Source organism: Pneumocystis murina (genome assembly GCF_000349005.2).
Source record: "Pneumocystis murina B123 chromosome Unknown supercont1.2, whole genome shotgun sequence".
Classification (NCBI taxonomy): Eukaryota; Fungi; Ascomycota; class Pneumocystomycetes; order Pneumocystales; family Pneumocystaceae; genus Pneumocystis; species Pneumocystis murina.
This window is the reverse complement of record NW_017802360.1, coordinates 1-19,661: the sequence shown is the minus strand read 5'-3', so window position 1 is coordinate 19,661 and position 19,661 is coordinate 1. Positions and strand designations below refer to the sequence as shown.

Here is a 19,661-nt window from a genome sequence, read left to right as displayed (position 1 = left end):
ATAAAACAGAATAAAGTTTTTATAAAATTTACCTACGATTTTCGGTACGAAAAATTTATATTAATAGAATAAATTTCACGGAAAAATATTTTTTTAAAGTAATTTTTTAGATATCAAAAATAAAGTGGCATGATTCCAGAAGATTTACATGAGGTATGGGGCCTAAGATATTTAGTATTTTCTGAAAAAAATTAAAATCGAATAAGCCATTAGGATCGCATGCAGCGAACAATTCGTCTTATGGTCCAGGAAATTCAAGGACTGCGATGATTCAGGCACAAATAGATGATACCGTTGGCATTATGAGAGAAAATATTAACAAAGTGGTCCTTGTTAATAGATTGAGTATAAACTAATATTTAAGGTTGCACAACGAGGTGAACGACTTGATATTTTACAGGATAAGACGGAAAATCTTGCAACATCTGCACAAGGATTTCGTCGCGGCGCAAATCGTGTGAGAAAGCAAATGTGGTGGAAAGGTATTTTAGTTTTTATATCATATGCTGTTTATCGATTTTCTTAGATGTTAAAATGCGTATGTGTATTATTATTGGTATGATATTTTTTGTATTAAATAGACTACTCTAAATATATTACAGGAGTTATAATACTTTTAGCAATAATTATTGTATTTTTAGAGTGGCTTTATTTTTTTTTTAACGATAGTATAGGTTCCTTTTTTAGTTAAGAAAAAATAAAAGAGTGGATTCATAATTATTTAAAATATATGTTCTTTACATTAATTTTTATTATTATATTATAGGGACCATTTATATTATCTAGCATAACTTTATTTTAGCTTTTGTTAATAAATCTTAACATAAGATTCGATCGTTTTTTTTTCTTATTCAGTTATAAGCTGATTTTTTAATATTAAAAATATTTATATCTTAAATTGAAAATGCAATTTAGAAATCCTTAGGTTTTGATATTTATGAGTATATTAAAAAATTAAAGTATTTAAACCTTATAGTCTATAAACATGATATCTGAAACATTAAACTGTTTTATTAAAATTATAATGAGTATTAATAAAAGCGTATTATAATGCCTGAAAGAAATTAAAGTCACCAACAATAATGTTTTAATACGTACTTAATAAATTTGATTTTAGACAAATTGCTATTTTTGAAATAGATTAAACATTTTTTCATATTCTTATACGTATTTAGAATAATGTTTAATTTAAATACAAAATAAAATAAGATAATGATTGTTCATATAAGTCATTTAAATAAATATAAAAAAATAATTATTTGTATTAACATGTCTATACAAAATCCATTAATATACAAAATTTAACATTAATTATATTTTATAAAATAATATTATTAAAGATTATATTTGAATTACAATATTCAAAAATAAATTTTTAAATTAAATTCCATGTCATTAAAAACATTAATACTTTTGCATTTTATAAAATTCATTTTATATAAAAATAATCTTGAAATTCTGAAATAAAATCAAAATTATAAAAAAATAAAAATTAATAATCTTGATTTTTATATAACATAATATATATATAATATTATAAAAATCTTAACATTTATTTAAAGACTATTGTATCATTTTCAAACCAACAGTATTTATAGTACATGATATTAAAAATATAACATACAGTTGAATTATAGATGATATAAAAAAATTATATCGAGCTATAAAAAATATTTTTAAAATATATAAAAATTTTAGAATATTTAACACTATTGAATCATTTTTATTTAACGTTTTCTATATATTAAAACAAAACAAATAATTAGTTATTATTTATTAATAATTTATTTATACTATAATTGTACTTTTTTATTTTAAAATCAAATTTATAAAAAAATCTAGATTTCTCGAGAATTTATTAATGTAATTTTTAAACAAATCTTTAAAAAATTCTAAAATTAAATTAAAAGTATGCTATAATTTTGAATTTTCATTTTTATTTTAATTTCAATGATGGGATATTATAAGATATTAGACTTCTGAATACTTATATACTTGTGGATGTTTTTTTAACTGATTTATTTATATTACTTTTACTATTATTATAATCATCAAAAAGAATTCTAATATTTTTTTTAGTTTTTAGATGTGCGGTATTCTTGCACTTTTACTGGCTGATCCATCTGGTTTTGCATGTCCAGAAATTTTTGAGGGCTTAAACATTCTTCAACATCGTGGTCAAGTTAAAAAATTATGCTTTTATAATATCTTATTAAGAATTTCAAGGATGCAGCTGGGATTGTAACATGTGGGTCTCAAGGTCGCTTTTATCAATGTAAAGGCAATGGAATGGTTAGAGACATCTTTCGTGATTATCAATTACGGGAATTATATGGAAATATGGCAATTGCTCATGGTATAATCCTTCTATAGCTTAGCATTATACCTGATAGTATTATTTGGTTCGTTATCCTACAGCGGGTTCATTCGCAAATTCTGAAGCTCAGCCTTTTTATGTAAATTCACCTTACGGAATTGTTTTTGCACATGTTAGTATTAATTATTATAGCAATTACTTTTTTTAAACTAATAATAGAATGGAAATTTAACTAATACTGAAGAGCTTCATAAATATTTAGACGAAATTGCCCACCGCCACATAAATACAAATTCAGATTCAGAACTTCTTTTAAATATATTTGCATCATATTTATCTCGATTTCAAAAATCGAGAGCTACATATGACGATCTTTTTAAAGCCCTATCTTCACTCTATAGACATTGTCAAGGAGGCTATGCCTGCGTAGCAATGATAGCAGGATATGGAATTTTAGGATTTCGTGATCCAAATGGGATTCGTCCTCTAGTTTTTGGAGAACGTGAAAGTAAATATGGGAAAGATTATTTATTTGCAAGTGAAAGCGTTGCATTAGATCAATTAGGATTTACTAATTATTATGATGTAAAGCCAGGGCAGGCAATATTTATTGAAAAGAATAAGACTACTGAACCACAAAAGCATCCGATCATAAAACAGGTCCATGAACAGTTAGGATATACTCCAGATATATTTGAGTATGTTTATTTTGCAAGACCGGATACTGTCATGGATGGAATTAGTGTCTATCGTGCGCGTTTAAAAATGGGAAGATATTTAGCCAAAACTGTACAGAAAAAATTTGGCGAAGATGTTGCAAATAAAATTGATGTTGTTGTTCCAGTTCCAGATACTAGTAGAAATGCAGCATTAGAATTGGCACAAACTTTAAATTTAAATTATAAAGAAGGTTTCATTAAAAACCGCTACGTTGGAAGGACTTTTATTATGCCTGGTCAACAAATACGGTTTGTAAAAGCTAGCACTTTATAGATAATATTTACCCTTATCAGAAAAAAAAGTGTTCGTCGAAAATTAAATATTCAAGCACTTGAATTTAATAAAAAAAATGTGCTAATTGTTGATGATTCTATTGTACGTGGAACAACAAGTAAAGAAATTATTCAAATGGCTAAAGATGCAGGTGCAAAAAAAATATACTTTGCAAGCTGCGCACCTCCTATTAGGTTATAAACACGGTCTTAATGTTATCAATATTTAATAATATAATAGATATCCACATGTTTATGGAATTGACTTAGCAAGCAGGAAGGATCTTATAGCATATCAACGTACAGAAACAGAAATAGCTAAAGAAATTGGAGCAGATGAAGTTATTTATCAAACGCTAGAAGATTTATATAAATCATGTCAGCATAATTCCCTTGTCTCAGGATTTGAGACTAGTGTGTTTACTGGAAAATATGTTACTAATATAGACAAAAAATATCTTGATCATCTTGAAAAATTTCAAGAAAACAATAGAAAAATACACGAACATAATATTTCAATCACAAATTTTCATGGGAGTAACATAAACAGAACTTTTGAAGACATTAGTTTATATAATCATTATGATTATTTTTTAAAATAGGATTACTATTTATATTTTTCTGTATTTTTATAAAATTTTCATTTAATATTTAAGCACACGATTACGTTTACTAAATCGTTATTTTAATATATTAATCTTATATCATTTTTATTTTTGATTAATTTTAGCTAATTATATAATAACTTAATATTTTAAATGTTTTATAAAATATATTATGACCTTTTATATAAATATTATAAAACCATCAATTACAAATTTATAAGTTATCTTGCAAGAAATCCGATTATCGTCAATTCAAAAAAAATTCAAGATAAATTTTAATTTAATCTTTAAAAGTAATCAATTATTTTATTTAATAAAAGGGAATATATATTCAATATAATTATATGTTACTCTTTTAAGGAGACATATTTTTATTATTTAAAGAAATAAATAAATAGAAAGAATTATGAATGCAAAAAAAGCAGTATACCTTTTCTTTAGAAGTATACAAAACGTGCTATTCTTTCTATTTATATTAAGAATACCTCAAATTAATTCAATTAATTTGGATGTTAATAATCCAGGTAAATATTAATGCAGCTTGTTTCAATAGCGGCATATACGTCAAAGTACTTAATATAACCTAACATCATCAAATTCCTACAGAAAGCATCAGGGAAACTACTTCATTCATTACAGAGAATGTTATGTATTATTTTTCTGGAACACCCGGCTTATTTAAGGGACCTGTTTATTGGTGGCAATCAGGAGCAGCATGGAACGTATGTATTATTTAAAAATTGACGTAAAAATTCGTATATATATATATATATATGAAGATTTCTTTTATATAATTGATATTATGCATTTTTAAGTTTACAATAACTAATATAATTAGTCACTTCTTGATTATTCTCGTTATACTGGCGATAAAAAATGGAATAAGCTTATTATTGAAGCAATTCTTTCTCAGGCAGGAGAAAATAGAGACTTATTACCTATACAGTTTAGATTATCACAGGGTAACGATGATCAGACATTCTGGGCTTTTACAGCTATGACTGCAGCAGAAACAAACCTTGAGAATCCCCCGCCCAATGAACCACAATGGCTGGAGCTTGTTCAGGCAGTATTTAATGAGCAAGTTGAACGTTGGGATGAGCAGAATTGCCGTGGTGGTTTGAGATGGCAAATTTTTCCATATAATTTAGGCTACACATACAAAAATACTGTTTCTAATGGCGCGTTTTTTCAACTAGCTGCGCGTCTTGCTCGTTACACAAATAATGAAACATATGCAAGATGGGCAGAAAAAGCTTATGTTTGGATGGAAGATATAAAATTTATTAATTTAACAACATATGCTGTTTATGACGGTGCAGAGACACCTAATTGTTATCCAGTAACTCGTGTGCAATGGAGCTATAATAATGGTCTTCTTATGGCAGGTTCAGCTTTTATGTATGATTTTGTGAGTAACAGTTTTTTTATTTATAATTTAATATTTTTAGACAAAAGACCCTAAATGGAAAGATAGAGTTTATCGTTATATTTTTAAAGCAAAAAAATCATTTTATAGAAATAATGGAATTTTATGTAAGTTTTATTTATATTATACTCTCTGAGACATTTAATCTTTGCTTTAGGTGAACCTGCTTGCGAATTTATTAAGACTTGTAACCAAGATCAAATGTCGTTTAAAGCATATCTTTCAAGATTTATGGGATATACTATGAATTTGATGCCCGATACTATCAGCCACATTTTACCGCTTCTTAAATCATCTTCTATAGCAGCAGCAGGCGCATGCAGTGGTCCACCATCTGGCCATCATTGTGGAATGAATTGGCAAGCTTCTAATTATGATGGATGGGTATATTTATTTGTGATTAGGAAAGCAAATTAATTATATTTTAAGGACTCCTTAGGCTCGCAAATGAGTGCATTGGAAACCATGCTAGCAATTCTGGCACCAAATGCTATGAAACCATTAACAAGTGATACAGGAGGTACTTCGAAGGCTGATCCAAATAATGTATATAGAGATAGGTCACTATATTTTTCGAGTGATATCAGACCACCTACTATTGCAGATAAGGCTTGTGCAGGTCTTTTAACTGTATTAGTTGTTATAGGAGCTCTAGCATTTTTTGCATGGCTTATTGTTTAAGAATATTTTGCATTTGTTTTTGGATCTTATATGAAATGATTACTAATTTTAAAATTTTATTCTTTATTAAAAGATTTTTCACTGAAGGAAATAGAACTGGTATAATCTTCATTTATGTTACATTTTACGCGATTTAAGACATTAATTCTAGATTTATAAATTATGAAATACTATTATATAGCCATTTATTTGTTAAATATATTGTTTCATTTCAACACCAGTAACGCTAAAATTACACTTCTTATAAAATTCAACATTATGTTCTTTACAGTCAAGCACAATTTTATAGCATTTTTTTGATCTTGCAATCCTAGAAAGCATTTCAATTAATCTAATTTATGTTAACAGATTTATATTAAACATTATAATCTTAACAATTTTCCAAGATTTTTTCCTCGATAAGATTTGGCAACAACAACATCTTCAATATGAGCAGCCTTGGATGTAGATTTTAAAAATTTATATTCTATAAATACTGTCCCACAAGCGATCTAAAACATTGATTATTAATATAGCATAAAACGAGAATATTTAAAAATTTACAATTTCTTTTGTTATAGTATTTTCAATAACAACAATAAAATAACATTCAGGGGATGCGGATTGCATAAGATCAAATCGTTCCTCGAAATCTTGTTTGCTCAACTCAAAAGTTTCCTCGGAAAGGCTGTTTAGTAAGGTATTAAATTCTACAAATCTATTATTAATTTGAAGTTTTTCACCAATCACACCTCGTGACCAATCATTTCTCTGCAGAGGTCTAAACGATAATTTTTCCGGAAGACTGGGCCCATCTAAAAGAAGCAATCTGGAAAAGAGCTCTTTATTTGCATACTTCTCCATGCATAACCTTTTTTTATTTTTTCAATACACAAGTATTCTTAAAGATTAACGATTTATAGTTTCATAAAAAATAATACTTGAAATAAAGTCAAAAAAAAAAACTATGAATTATATTTTTACTCCAACTAATATTAATAATATATGTATATTCTTAATGTAATATAAATATTTTTAATTGCAAAATATTAAATAAATAGTAATTAACACAGATATCATCTTGATTTAATAGAAATAAAATAGATTATATAATTAAATAAAAACCAAAATGTCCTTATAATAATGATGAATCATATGAATTTCATTAAACTATCAATAACAAGAAAGTTTATAAACTATTAAAATAATATTACTGAAAAATACATAATAATTAGAAATAAGTTTCATATCAAATTTAAAAAGATTTAAACGAAATATTTTTATATAAATTTATATAAAATAAAAATTTTTAAATTTAATATTTAAGATTTTCAATTTCACGTGTTTATTTTTTTTAAAAATATTTAATTTAAAAATGAATGATAAAGATATAAGTAAAATTCAATTTACAGTTGGTAAAGTTGATGCAGGAATAGTAAGTATTTACTGATTTTTTTTTAAAAAAAAATTATTCAAATTTAGACAATTTTATTAACTTCTGATTATTACCTTGTAGAATTCCCATCATTATTGCTTCCTCATGGTATACAAACAGGATCAATTCTAGATATATCTATTTCTCGAAATCATGAAGCTGAAAATAAAGAAAAAGAAGATTTTCAAGAACTACAGAAAAAAATACATACGACATTTGGAATAAAAAAACCTACTGCTCCACTCTTAAGAGTTAAAAATGTAACACAAACAAGTGTAGTATTGGAATGGGATCCTATTGAATTAGGAACTACGGAACTTCGAAGTCTAACATTATATAAAAATGGACTGCGTCTTGGTAAAATTCCAAAAGCAACAACTACTACAAGTACAAAACTATCAGGTCTTGCCTTGAATACAGAGTATTCTTTCCAACTTGTACTAAAGACTTCTGGTGGCACCTATTTTTCTGAATTTATTATAGTTCGTACACATAAGATGACAGATCTAAGTGGTATTACAGTATGTATAGGAGAGTTAAATGAAAATGATAAAAAAGAATTAGAGCAAACAATAAAAAGAATAGGTGCAAAACCCCTTCAATCAAAAGTTAAAATAGATACAACACATTTCATTACATCAAAAACTTCAGGTTCCGAATATAAAAAAGCTATTTCTATGAATATACCTGTTGTTACTCTTGATTATATCAGAAGTTGTGATGCAGAAAAAAAAATAGTTAATGTTTGTAAATATTATTTTGATTCTAGTCCTTTTTTTGGAAAGCAATCACCTGATAACTCTGAATTGATTAAGGACTCTCAGAACTCTTTTAACTCAGTAACTAAGAAAAATCAAGATATTGAGAACCTGGAGAAAAATAACTTCAATAGTTTAGTAATATCCGACTCCGTCAATTTGCAAACAAGTTTATTTACTGATAGAACTTCAGATGAAATCAATAGAACACTGATAAGAGAATTATCTCCAAAGCCAATTAGCGAGGAAGATGAAAATAATAGTTTAGAAAAATTAGATGAAGAAGTAACTACTTTCAATTAAAAACATCTATACAAACTACAACAGTCTTTAAATATATTAACAAATGAAAACATTAAAAAAATTGAAAAAACTCAAAACTAAGCAATATTTATAGAAATATTAGTCTATATAAAGATATTTTCAAAACTATAATATTATTAATTTATATTTTAAACTCTTAATATGTGAAATCATAGATCCGAAAATGATCAGGAATTCTAAAATCATTTTATTTTTATTATACTAAAGATTTTTATAAGACTAATGCAACTTCTTTTAACGAATCTTTTTTTGCTAATTACATCTTTATTACCTTCGTTTAGATAACTTACTATTTATTAATCAATAAAAACATACATTCGCCAAGATAAACATGTTATAAAGAAACCTATAAAATAGTATATATTTAAATTCTAGAAATAACTTATATATTGGATTACTAATAATTTGAATGGAAATGCAGTAATTGTATGTGGATATAATAATTGTATTATTTAAAATAATTAAAAACAAATAGAATATTTCTAAAAAACTTTTACAAAAACATTATATTTTGAAACTATCAGCTTTTATAAAAAAAATATAAAATTATTTTAGAAAATTCTAAAATCCTTAAATTTCGTAGATAAATATATTGAATAATATTAACTAAAAAATTGGAAATGTTGCCATGGAAATCTCAATTAGATAGAAACATCCCAGTTCATATGGGTTAATTACCTTGCAATATAAATATTTCGAATAGTACGAAGCATGATTCTATTAAATTAAAAGTTCTTAATGGGAAATGGAGAGTATTGAGGAGAATACAGCAAAAACGGTATTTTATAAAGATTTTAAATATTAAATTTAAAAAAGTCTATACAAAATTTATAAATATAAAAATCACTTAATTTTGTTTCAGATCCAATTTGAATTTCATAATTTTTTGAATAAAATTGCATATTGATTTTTTTATACTAAATATCTTTTATTAACAAGATATAGAATATATTGATACATATGGAAGTGAACTATTTTAATATTTTTTTAAAATTTATAAATGACTTCGTAGATAATTTTTTTAAAATATTATTTTATGCTAATTTATAAAATTCAAATGTAAATATTTAAATATTTCAGTAAAGTATTTTAAAAAATATCAGATTTTTAATATAAAAACTATTCAAAACAAAGAGAATTAATACAATTTTCTGATTTAAATATTAATAATTATATACACATCAAATTAAATTATTATATACTTATAGCAATTATTAGTAAACTTCATACATTATATATATTTGTATGTATATAATATGATATAAGTTTTTATAGAGGTTTTTCTACAATTTATACTTCATCTTCATTCAAACAAACTATAATAACAATGATTAACACATATGTAATCCAAAAATGTATACTTCATATTTTTAATACCCATAGATTCATCTGCAATTTCTAGCATAAGAATATCATTAGAATTTATAGAATATTTTTTTCATTTTAAAGTCCTGAATTTTTTATGATATACCTTTCTTTCAATAATTCATAAATGAAATGAATTGATTTCTAATTATCATTTAACTTACGCTTATTTACGTTTTTCTAGGTATTTCTATATTTAAATCAACAAATCCTAGTCGACTTGAACTCCAAATTAGATTCTAGACTTAATATAATAATAGAAGGAAATTTTAATATATTTATCTTTTAACCTTAAAAAATCAGCAAATAGATTTACTGAATTTTTTGATTAATTCCTTAATTTTCTTATTTTAATATAAAAATTAAAAATAAAATTAGCTGTTATAAGAGACATAATAAATGAAAAAATAAAATAACAATTGCATGAAAAAAGCTATGAAGGTTATGAAATGAGATTTGAATATTCAATAGTGCTTATTTTATTATTTTATAGTTTCATAATTATGACTATAAACTTCGATGAACATATATACAAAAAATAAGCTTTAAATGTGCAATAACAAAATTTAATCTTTGATCAAATAATAAAATAGTTTCGCCAATAAATTCTAAAGAATGAACTTTAAGCTTTTTAACTTTTTTGTTAGAAGAATATCGATATCCTTAGATTCATAGAAAGCCATAACACGAACATCGTGTCTATGGAACCTTCTACCAACATCTGCCCATTGTTGATTTTCCTTGTTTATAATACGATACATAATTGTTTTACAATCTACTCCAGAGAAAATAAAATATTCCTTGCCTTCAAAATTAATATAAATATATGATAAAAAAAGATACTTTATTAGAAGACAAACACAAAACACCCGCAGTATGACTTTTAAATGACCAAAGTAATAAATAATACTTTTGATCCCAAAATTTAACAGACTCCATAGAATAGCCAATAACCATAACCTCGTTTTCCAAATTTTTTATTGCCCATAGTAAGGTATCTTCATTTCCTACTTTACCAACACTCATTTGGGAATAATATTGTAATGAGTATCACATGAATTCCAAACTCAAATAGAGCTATCAGAATAACCAGATATAATATGATACAGATTATTCCAAGTAAAAAAATTTTGAAGTTTTAATTAGTTAAGATAGATAAGTACTCCATAATTCTTTTTGCGGGAAATGTATTAATGGTTACTAAGTTACCAAAATCATAACCAACAAGTTTATCTTCATGCCGAGATGTAGACATGCTCGACACAGGCCCTAAATTTATATTTAAATGTTTTAAAGGAAGTAATTTCTTTAAATTTCATTATGCAATAAGAGTTAAATATCTAATAGTAAAAAGTCTTGAAAATTCTTGAGCAATAACCTATAAAATTCTTTCAATAAACCTATTTGTCCTACTGTGAAATATTATCTCATGAGTCCATCGTTTCTGAAGACTCGATATTTCAGAATCACCATTTGTACATCCAACTGCAGAACGAGATTTAGGTGTCAAATTTAAAATAAACAAATCATGAGAGAAATAAATAAATATTATCGAAGAATTATAATCAATAAAATGGAATTAATGAATGTGAAATATTATCTCATGAGTCCATCGTTTCTGAAGACTCGATATTTCAGAATCACCATTTGTACATCCAACTGCAGAACAAGATTTAGGTGTCAAATTTAAAATAAACAAATCATGAGAGAAATAAATAAATATTATCGAAGAATTGTAATCAATAAAATGGAATTAATGAATATTTATTATATAAATATTTTTATTTCTAATATTTTTTAAAATTTTTAATTTTAAAATATTAAAAAACTTAATGTAAAAATATTTAAAATCATAAAAAATAAACGTTTTTATCTTTATTTATATAAAATAATTTAGCATTTTTGATATTTTAGGATTTGCTTTTAGCCATTTTATAAATGTTATTATAACAGTTTAAATTTATTATAGGATTAATAAAGAATAAAGAATATTTTTATTAAGAAATATTATACCAAGAATGACATTAACAAAAGATTATCAACAAAGACGATTAAATTCAAGAATGATTAAAATCATCTTTTTGTTTTTTTTCTAAAAAGTAAAACATTTGATTACTCAAATTGCTTAATTTCTAGAAGATTGCCTTTAAAACACAGCTTTCTTTTTAAATAATTTTTTATATAGGAGAAAATTATTAGGAAAATATATTGGATGAAACTAGAAGTGCATGTCAAAGATTATTAGCCAAGCATTTTTTGATTAAAAGTGAAGATCAAAATGGGTTTGATTATAAATAAATATTGAAAAGAATGTAGCAATTAAAAAAAAGGTTTAAGAATTAATTATTTAAATGAAGGAATGCTAAAAATAAGGAAAACATCGGATTTAAGGAATGATAATATAATATTAAAAAGGGATAAAAGCATGGATGAATTGTAAAAAAATTTCAAAAATTAATAGATAAAACAAAATGTATATATATATTATTTTATAAAAAATTATTGAATAAAATGAGAAAGAATATAAAAAAATAAAAAAAATAAAGATTTAAAATTTATAATCAAGAATTGTAATGATTCTTATTTTTAACGATTTCTCATGTTTTTTTTAGGGTTTATTAAAATTGTAAAATTGTCGCATCTTTAAATGAACCATTTAAAAAAAAAATAACAATTTCCCATGTTTCGATAAAACAAATATTATGGATATTTGTATATGTTTAAGACTCAAAAGCTATAGAAATTATTTTTTTTCTACAATTAATAAAATTATACTAATAGCAATATTAAATTTAATTAGTAATTATATTTTAGATTATTTTCATTTTTAATTATTTTTAGCTCTTACATATGGAAATCAAAGCGTAGACTTAAGTATTAAAAGCTCTCAAATAAATGCAGTAAATCCGTTGTCTAAAGGTTTTATTGTTAAAGAAGAAGATATTTATGCTTTTATTTTAAAAAGAAATTATGTTGATGAAAGCAAATGCAAAGCAAAACTTGAGGAATATTGTAAAGAGTTGAAGGACATAGATCCAGAATTAAATAAAGTAAATAGTAAGGTTAGAGAAATTTGTAATAATAATGATAAAAGAAGAAAATGCAAAGACCTAAGACTAAATATTGCAAAAAAAGCGCTTCAACTTGATAGTAAAATGTATAAAATTGCACAAAAATATATGACTTATGAAAATTGCGATAAATATTTGCGAGAATGTTTCTTTTTTGAGCGCTCAGCTTTTAATCTTTTAATAGACTGCTATTTCTTAAGATATGATTGTTATGTAAAGAAGCTTTCAAAACTGAAAAGTGAAATTATTCTTCAAGCTATCGATGATAATATTGCTAATTATAATGATTTTAAGGAAAAAATGAAAAAAATCTGTCCGATATTTATTCAACAAGGCAATTATTTACTCTTCGAATGTCTTGAAATTGAAAAATCTTTTGAAAAATTAAATGAATATATTAATTATTTTTGCAATTCTTTAAATATTAACTTTAATGATAATGAATTGCAAGAAAAATGTTACGAAAAACTCAAAAACTGTTATTTTCTCAAAAATAAATGCGAAAAAAAGTGTAATGAATTAAAGGTATTATGCGAGAAAAAGAATATTACATATAAGCCTCCAGAAAAAGATTTTAATCCAATTAACCCAGAAGCAACATTGTTAAAGAAGATTGATCTGGATGGTTTTTATAAAAAAATGAGAGATGAAGGAATAGTTGGTGGAAATTTAGAAACAACACTGGACGACATGTTAATCTATTTGTCTGTAGGATCCTCCGGTTTGAAAGAAAATGAATGCAAGGATGTATTAAAGAAAAACTGTGATTTTTTAAAATATCTGAGTCCTAAATTTAAGGAATTATGTGAAGATGACAAAAAGCAGAAATGCAAAGATATATTAGAAATAAAAGATAGATGTAAAAGGCATGAAATAACGCTTTATCTAAATGGATTTTCTCCTTCATTTCTTCAAATTACTGGTATGAGGGCACAAATCTTTTGGAATGACCTTTCAACATCATTTAATGACAAAGAATGTTTAAAATATACAGTAGAATGTTTTTTTATTAGAAAAACATGCAGAAGTAATCCCACTAGTGGATGCATAAATCTACAATTAGCATGTTATAAAAAGCAACAAGAACGACTATTTATTAAATTAATTGAAAGTCAGTTGGTCGAAAAACAATACAATTTAAAATCGAAAGATGAAAAGCTTAAAATATGTCAAAAAATAGTAATGGAGAAGTGTGTAGCACTTGCAAATAGTGATATTAAGAACTTTTTAAAATGCCTTCGACCAAAAGAGATATGTCTTGAACTTGAAGAAATTATTTTTGCTCGATCGAAAGACTTAGAACAAGCTTTGGATCAAGCACGGGATTTTCCTAAAGAAGAGGACTGTATTGAATTGAAAAAGGATTGTGAAGGTATTGCGAGGGATTTAGGTTCAAATAATCTAAAGTGTGTTACATTAAAAGAGCGTTGTAAATATTTGGAAGTTACAAAAGAACTAAAATATGATTTTTTAAAAGATAAAAGTGATTCGTTAGTGAATATTCAAAATTGTATGAAAGCTTTGAAGGAAAAATGTGATGGATTGTTTAAAAGAGGAACTAATGCATTTGGTGTTTCATGTGCTTTACCAGAAGAAACATGTAAATTTATGGTTTCAGAAGTTGAAAACCATTGTAATGCTTTTAAAAACAACATAGAAAAACATGATATTGTAAATAAAAGTAAAAATGGGAATGAAACATTGGTTGAAGAAATCTGCATATTATGGGATCCATATTGTGATGAACTTATGGAAAATTGCCCAGATAAGTTGAAAAAAGGAGACAATGGGAATGAAAAAGGAGTCTGTTTACAACTGAAAGAGAATTGCAGACCATTCTTTGAAAAGTTGAAATTGGAGGATGAGTTGACGCATGAATTGAAAGGTAGTTTAGGCAAAGATGATGAATGTAAAAAAGCATTGGGAAAGCATTGTAGTGAGCGGAAAGATTCAGGGAATCAGAAATTCAATAGTTTTTGTAATACTGATAAAGATAAGGATGTTGAGGGAAAAGTTTGCAAAAAGTTGGTTGAAAAAGTAAAAGAAAAATGTCTAACCCTAAAAAATAAACTGGATAAAGAGAAAGATGAATTAAAGAAGAAGAAAGATGAATACGAAAAGGTGAAACAGGAGGCAGAAAAATTTGCGAAGGAAGCTAAGTTACTATTATTAAGACTCGGGAAAGATGTACAAGGCGCTGAATCAAAGGTGCAAGACAACAGTTCTCCTAAATCAGTGCTACCATCGGCACTACCACCAGCACAACCACGGCCACCAACAGGGTCATCAAGACTACCATCAGGAGGAATACCAGCAGGACTACCAACACCAGGAGGATCAACACCAAGTGGAACGACAAACACGAGTAATGTTATACTTGTTCGGAGAACATTTGTAAGTGGAGAAGTATCAGAAGCAGAAAAGAAGGCATTTGTTGCAACGGCGAGAGCATTGGAATTGTATTTAGAATTGAAAGAGAAATGTAAAGGTTTACAAGGAGACTGCGGGTTTAGAAAGGATTGTCCAGGGTGTGAAGCGGCCTGTAAAGAAATAGACAAGTTGTGTGAAGGAATAGAAGGATTAAAAGTTACACCGCAACATACGGTGACATTAACGACGACAAAGTCGATAAATGGAGGGAAGGTAACAGAACAATGTACATTTCCTCAAACAACAGGTATATGGACAAGTACATTTACAGTAACATCTACAGTGACATGGACGTCGATGCAAAAATGCAAACCTACGAGATGTACAAGTGATTCAAGTAAAGAAACACAAACACAAAAAGAGGAGGAGGAAGAGAAAGAAGTGAAATCGAATCAAGGAATGAAAATAAGGGTTCCGGAAATGATAAAAATAATGTTGTTGGGAGTGATTGTTATGGGAATGTTGTAAAAAGAATGAAAAAAGTGATTAGAATGAAAAAGTGCATATATGCACTTTTTATATATAATATAGAAGATATAGAAGAATGATCTATAAATTTTTAATAAAGAATGAAGAATTAAGAATTGAAATTTTGATTATTTTACCCCGCAATTTTACCCCGCAATTTTACCCCGCAATTTTACCCCGCAATTTTGCCCCGCAATTTTGCCCCGCAATTTTGCTTTATAGGGTAAAGGCTAAGCTTATCATAAAAGAATTAAAATGTATGATTATTTTGAAAGAATTATTTCAAGATCTACATTTGATTCACCCAGTCATATGCTACTCAGGGACAAGCGATGGGTAGAGGAAGTCGCCCAGAAAGAGGCGGCGATGGCACAGCCGGTTAAGAGGCAAGCAGCAGGACAAGCAGCAGGAAATGATGAGATTAAGGAGGAACAGGTTTTGGGTTTAATTGTGAAAAGTGATTATAGTGATAAAGACAAATGCAAGAAAAAGCTCGAAGAATATTGTGCTGAATTGAAGAAAATAGATGGAGAATTAAAGAATGTGGATGTCAAAGTTAAGGGACTTTGTGAAAATAAAGACAAAAAATGTGGAGATCTGAAAAATAAAGTTGATAAAGAATTGACTGATTTTAAAAAAGAAGTTGAAGAAGCATTGAATGACATAACAGATGAAAATTGTAGAAAATGTGAAGAAAAATGTGTATTATTAGAAGAAGCAGATCCAAGTAATCTTGAAGAGAAATGCGTTAAGTTGAGAGATAGATGTTATCGACAGAGACGTCAAGGAGTGGCAAAAGAAATTCTTTTAAGAGCTCTTAAAGAGAAGGTTAATAATAAAGATGAATGTAAAAAAAGAATGAAAGAAATTTGTCAAGGATTAAGTGAATATAGTGATGAATTAGTGCTTATATGTTTTAATTCAGATAAAACATGTGAATACCTTAAAGGGAGTCATCAAGATAGTTGTAAACCTTTAGAGACGGAACTTGAAGATAAAGAATTAGTGGAAAAATGTCAAGAATATCTTGAAAAGTGTTATTTTTATGGATCAAGTTGTAGTAATTCAAAATGTAAAGAGTCTAAGGAAAAATGTGGGAAAAAAGGGATTGTATATGAAGGACCAAAATTAGATTTTAGTCCGGTTAAAGAAAAACCAAGATTTCCGGAAAAGATTGAAGTAGAAAATCTTTATAAAAGACTGGGAGCTAAAGGAATTATTGTTGGAAGACCAAAATATAAGACGTTGCAAGATCTAATATTATTGTTGATCAAAAGAAGGAATGGAAATAGTCCAGAAGAAAAATGTAAAAAAGCATTAGAAGATTGTGAATCTTTTAAACACCTAGATTATGAATTAGAACAATTATGTGAAGATAAAGATAAAGACAATAAATGCAAAGAATTAGTAGAAGTAGAAGATAGATGTACGAATTTAAAATTAGAACTTTACCTAAAAGGATTGTCTACGGAATTTGAAGAAAGTAATGAATCAAAATATGTTTCATGGGAATATGTACCAAAATCGGTGACTAAGGAAGATTGTAGAAAGTTTGAATCGGAATGTTTTCATTTAGAAGGTGTATGTACGAATGAGATTGGAAAAGCATGTGAAAATGTAAGAGTAGCATGCTATAAAAAGGGACAAGATAGGGTGTTGAATAGATACTTTCAAGAAGGATTGAAAGGGCTTATTGGTGATTTAGAATTGGCTACTGAGAATCTTGAAAAATGTCAAAAATCGGTAGTAGGTAATTATACAAAACTTAAGGAGGATAGAAGATACTTTACAAAGTGTCATCTACCAACTAAACTATGTTATGAACTTTTAGATGATGTAATTCTTCAATCGGAAGAATTAGAAGTAGTTTTAAATTTGAGAAGAGATTTTCCAAGCAAGGAAGATTGTGTAGAATTGAAGAAGAAGTGCAAAGATCTTGAAAGTGATTCATATTTGAATCATGAGAAATGTGATACACTGAATAGACGATGTGAATATTTAAAAGTTACAGAAGAATTGAGGAAAAGATTATTAAAAAGAGGAGATGATGCATTAAGAACTCAAGGAAATTGTACGGCAGTATTAAAGAAAGAATGTGAGGAATTATCTAGAAGAGGAAAGGATGAGTTTAGTGTTTCATGTGCTTTACGAGAAGAAACATGTAGTTTTATGGTAGAACAAACAGAAAATGAGTGTCTTTTTTTAAAAAATAACATAAACAATGAAAAAATTCTAAGTAAAATTGAAAATGGAAAAGGAAATGAAACATTGGTTGAAGAACTCTGCACGTTGTTTGATCCATATTGTCATCAATATATAGAAAATTGTCCAGATAGGTTGAAAAAAGCAAACAGTGCGGGTGGAAAAGGAGTCTGTTTAGAACTGGAAGAGAAATGCAAGCCATTCTTTGAAAAGTTAAAATTGGAGAATGAGTTGACGCATGAATTGAAAGGTAGTTTAGGCAAAGATGATGAATGTAAAAAAGCATTGGGAAAGCATTGTAGTGAGCAGAAAGATCCAGCGAATCAGAAATTCAATAGTTTTTGTAATACTGATAAAGATAAGGGTGTTGAGGAAAAAGTTTGCAAAAAGTTGGTTGAAAAAGTAAAAAGAAAATGTCCAACCTTAGAAGATAAACTGGATAAAGAGAAAGATGAATTAAAGAAGAAGAAAGATGAATACGAAAAGGTGAAACAGGAATCAGAAAAATTTACGAAGGAAGCTAAGTTAGTATTATCAAAACCTGAACAAGATGGACAAGATGGCAATGCTCCTAAACCAGGGGGACCACCGGTACAGCCACCAGTACCAGGAGGAACACCAGGAGGCGTACCAGTACCAGCACCAACACTAGCACCACCAGCACCAGTACCAGGAGGAACACCAGGAAGCGTACCAGTACCAGCACCAACACTAGCACCAGGAGCACCAGGAGCACCAGGAGCACCAGGAGCACCAGGAACACCAGGAGCACCAGGAGCACCAGGAACACCAGGAGCACCAGCAGGGCCAGCAGCACCATCAACACCACCAGCACCAGCAGGGCCAGCAGGGCCAGCAGGGCCAGCAGGGCCATCAGGAGGAACACCAGGAGCACCAGCAGGGCCACCAGCACCAGGAGGATCAACACCAAGTGGAACGACAAACACGAGTAATGTTATACTTGTTCGGAGAACATTTGTAAGTGGAGAAGTATCAGAACCAGAAAAGAAGGCATTTGTTGCAACGGCGAGAGCATTGGAATTGTATTTAGAATTGAAAGAGAAATGTAAAGGTTTACAAGGAGACTGCGGGTTTAGAAAGGATTGTCCAGGGTGTGAAGCGGCCTGTAAAGAAATAGACAAGTTGTGTGAAGGAATAGAAGGATTAAAAGTTACACCGCATCATACGGTGATATCAACGGCGACACAGACAACGACGACGACAGCAACGACAACGACGACGACGACAACAACAACGACGACGACGACGACGACGACAACGACGGCAACGACGACAGAGTCGGTAGATGGAGGGAAGGTAACGGAAGAATGTACATTAGTTCAGACGACAGATACATGGGTGACGAGTACATCGTTGCATACGAGTACGTTGACAAGTACATCTACAGTGACATCAACGGTGACATTGACGTCGATGCGAAAATGCAAACCTACGAGATGTACGAGTGATTCAAGTAAAGAAACAGAAACACAAAAAGAGGAAGAGAAAGAGGAAGAAGTGAAACCGAATGAAGGAATGAAAATAAGAGTTCCGGAAATGATAAAAATCATGTTGTTGGGAGTGATTGTTATGGGAATGTTGTAA

At 27.9% G+C, this 19,661-nt stretch overlaps 8 protein-coding genes across 8 annotated transcripts; 6 read left to right on the top strand and 2 right to left on the bottom strand.

Moving 5' to 3' along the window:
* Positions 1 to 129: 129 nt before the first annotated feature.
* PNEG_00571 (hypothetical protein) lies at positions 130 to 691 on the top strand (the record flags this gene model as incomplete). Its single annotated transcript, XM_007874275.1, has 5 exons — positions 130 to 153; positions 207 to 323; positions 365 to 482; positions 527 to 556; positions 603 to 691. The coding sequence occupies 5 exons, from the start codon at positions 130 to 132 to the stop codon at positions 689 to 691; spliced, it is 378 nt and encodes a 125-aa protein (XP_007872466.1).
* A 1,395-nt stretch (positions 692 to 2,086) lies between these two features.
* On the top strand, positions 2,087 to 3,911 carry PNEG_00570 (amidophosphoribosyltransferase; the record flags this gene model as incomplete). The annotated part of the gene is made up of 6 exons (XM_007874274.1): positions 2,087 to 2,182; positions 2,227 to 2,356; positions 2,419 to 2,489; positions 2,537 to 3,285; positions 3,331 to 3,504; positions 3,551 to 3,911. 6 exons carry the CDS (start codon positions 2,087 to 2,089, stop codon positions 3,909 to 3,911), a joined length of 1,581 nt encoding a protein of 526 aa, XP_007872465.1.
* A 620-nt stretch (positions 3,912 to 4,531) lies between these two features.
* Positions 4,532 to 6,815, top strand: PNEG_00569 (hypothetical protein). The gene is made up of 6 exons (XM_007874272.1): positions 4,532 to 4,636; positions 4,753 to 5,325; positions 5,366 to 5,450; positions 5,501 to 5,727; positions 5,773 to 6,698; positions 6,739 to 6,815. The coding sequence occupies exons 1-5, from the start codon at positions 4,562 to 4,564 to the stop codon at positions 6,022 to 6,024; spliced, it is 1,212 nt and encodes a 403-aa protein (XP_007872463.1). The 5' UTR covers positions 4,532 to 4,561; the 3' UTR covers positions 6,025 to 6,698; positions 6,739 to 6,815.
* On the bottom strand, positions 6,204 to 6,867 carry PNEG_00568 (hypothetical protein; the record flags this gene model as incomplete). Its single annotated transcript, XM_007874271.1, has 4 exons — positions 6,204 to 6,355; positions 6,400 to 6,515; positions 6,568 to 6,713; positions 6,756 to 6,867. 4 exons carry the CDS (start codon positions 6,865 to 6,867, stop codon positions 6,217 to 6,219), a joined length of 513 nt encoding a protein of 170 aa, XP_007872462.1. The 3' UTR covers positions 6,204 to 6,216.
* Positions 6,868 to 7,378: 511 nt separating this feature from the next.
* Positions 7,379 to 8,499, top strand: PNEG_00567 (hypothetical protein; the record flags this gene model as incomplete). The annotated part of the gene is made up of 2 exons (XM_007874270.1): positions 7,379 to 7,438; positions 7,486 to 8,499. The coding sequence occupies 2 exons, from the start codon at positions 7,379 to 7,381 to the stop codon at positions 8,497 to 8,499; spliced, it is 1,074 nt and encodes a 357-aa protein (XP_007872461.1).
* Positions 8,500 to 10,392: 1,893 nt separating this feature from the next.
* PNEG_00566 (hypothetical protein) lies at positions 10,393 to 11,140 on the bottom strand (the record flags this gene model as incomplete). The annotated part of the gene is made up of 4 exons (XM_019757724.1): positions 10,393 to 10,547; positions 10,601 to 10,685; positions 10,729 to 10,892; positions 11,095 to 11,140. The coding sequence occupies 4 exons, from the start codon at positions 11,138 to 11,140 to the stop codon at positions 10,393 to 10,395; spliced, it is 450 nt and encodes a 149-aa protein (XP_019613312.1).
* A 1,447-nt stretch (positions 11,141 to 12,587) lies between these two features.
* On the top strand, positions 12,588 to 15,870 carry PNEG_00565 (hypothetical protein; the record flags this gene model as incomplete). The annotated part of the gene is made up of 2 exons (XM_007874268.1): positions 12,588 to 12,684; positions 12,727 to 15,870. 2 exons carry the CDS (start codon positions 12,588 to 12,590, stop codon positions 15,852 to 15,854), a joined length of 3,225 nt encoding a protein of 1,074 aa, XP_007872459.1. The 3' UTR covers positions 15,855 to 15,870.
* A 189-nt stretch (positions 15,871 to 16,059) lies between these two features.
* On the top strand, positions 16,060 to 19,661 carry PNEG_00564 (hypothetical protein; the record flags this gene model as incomplete). Its single annotated transcript, XM_019757723.1, has 1 exon — positions 16,060 to 19,661. The coding sequence occupies exon 1, from the start codon at positions 16,110 to 16,112 to the stop codon at positions 19,659 to 19,661; it is 3,552 nt and encodes a 1,183-aa protein (XP_019613311.1). The 5' UTR covers positions 16,060 to 16,109.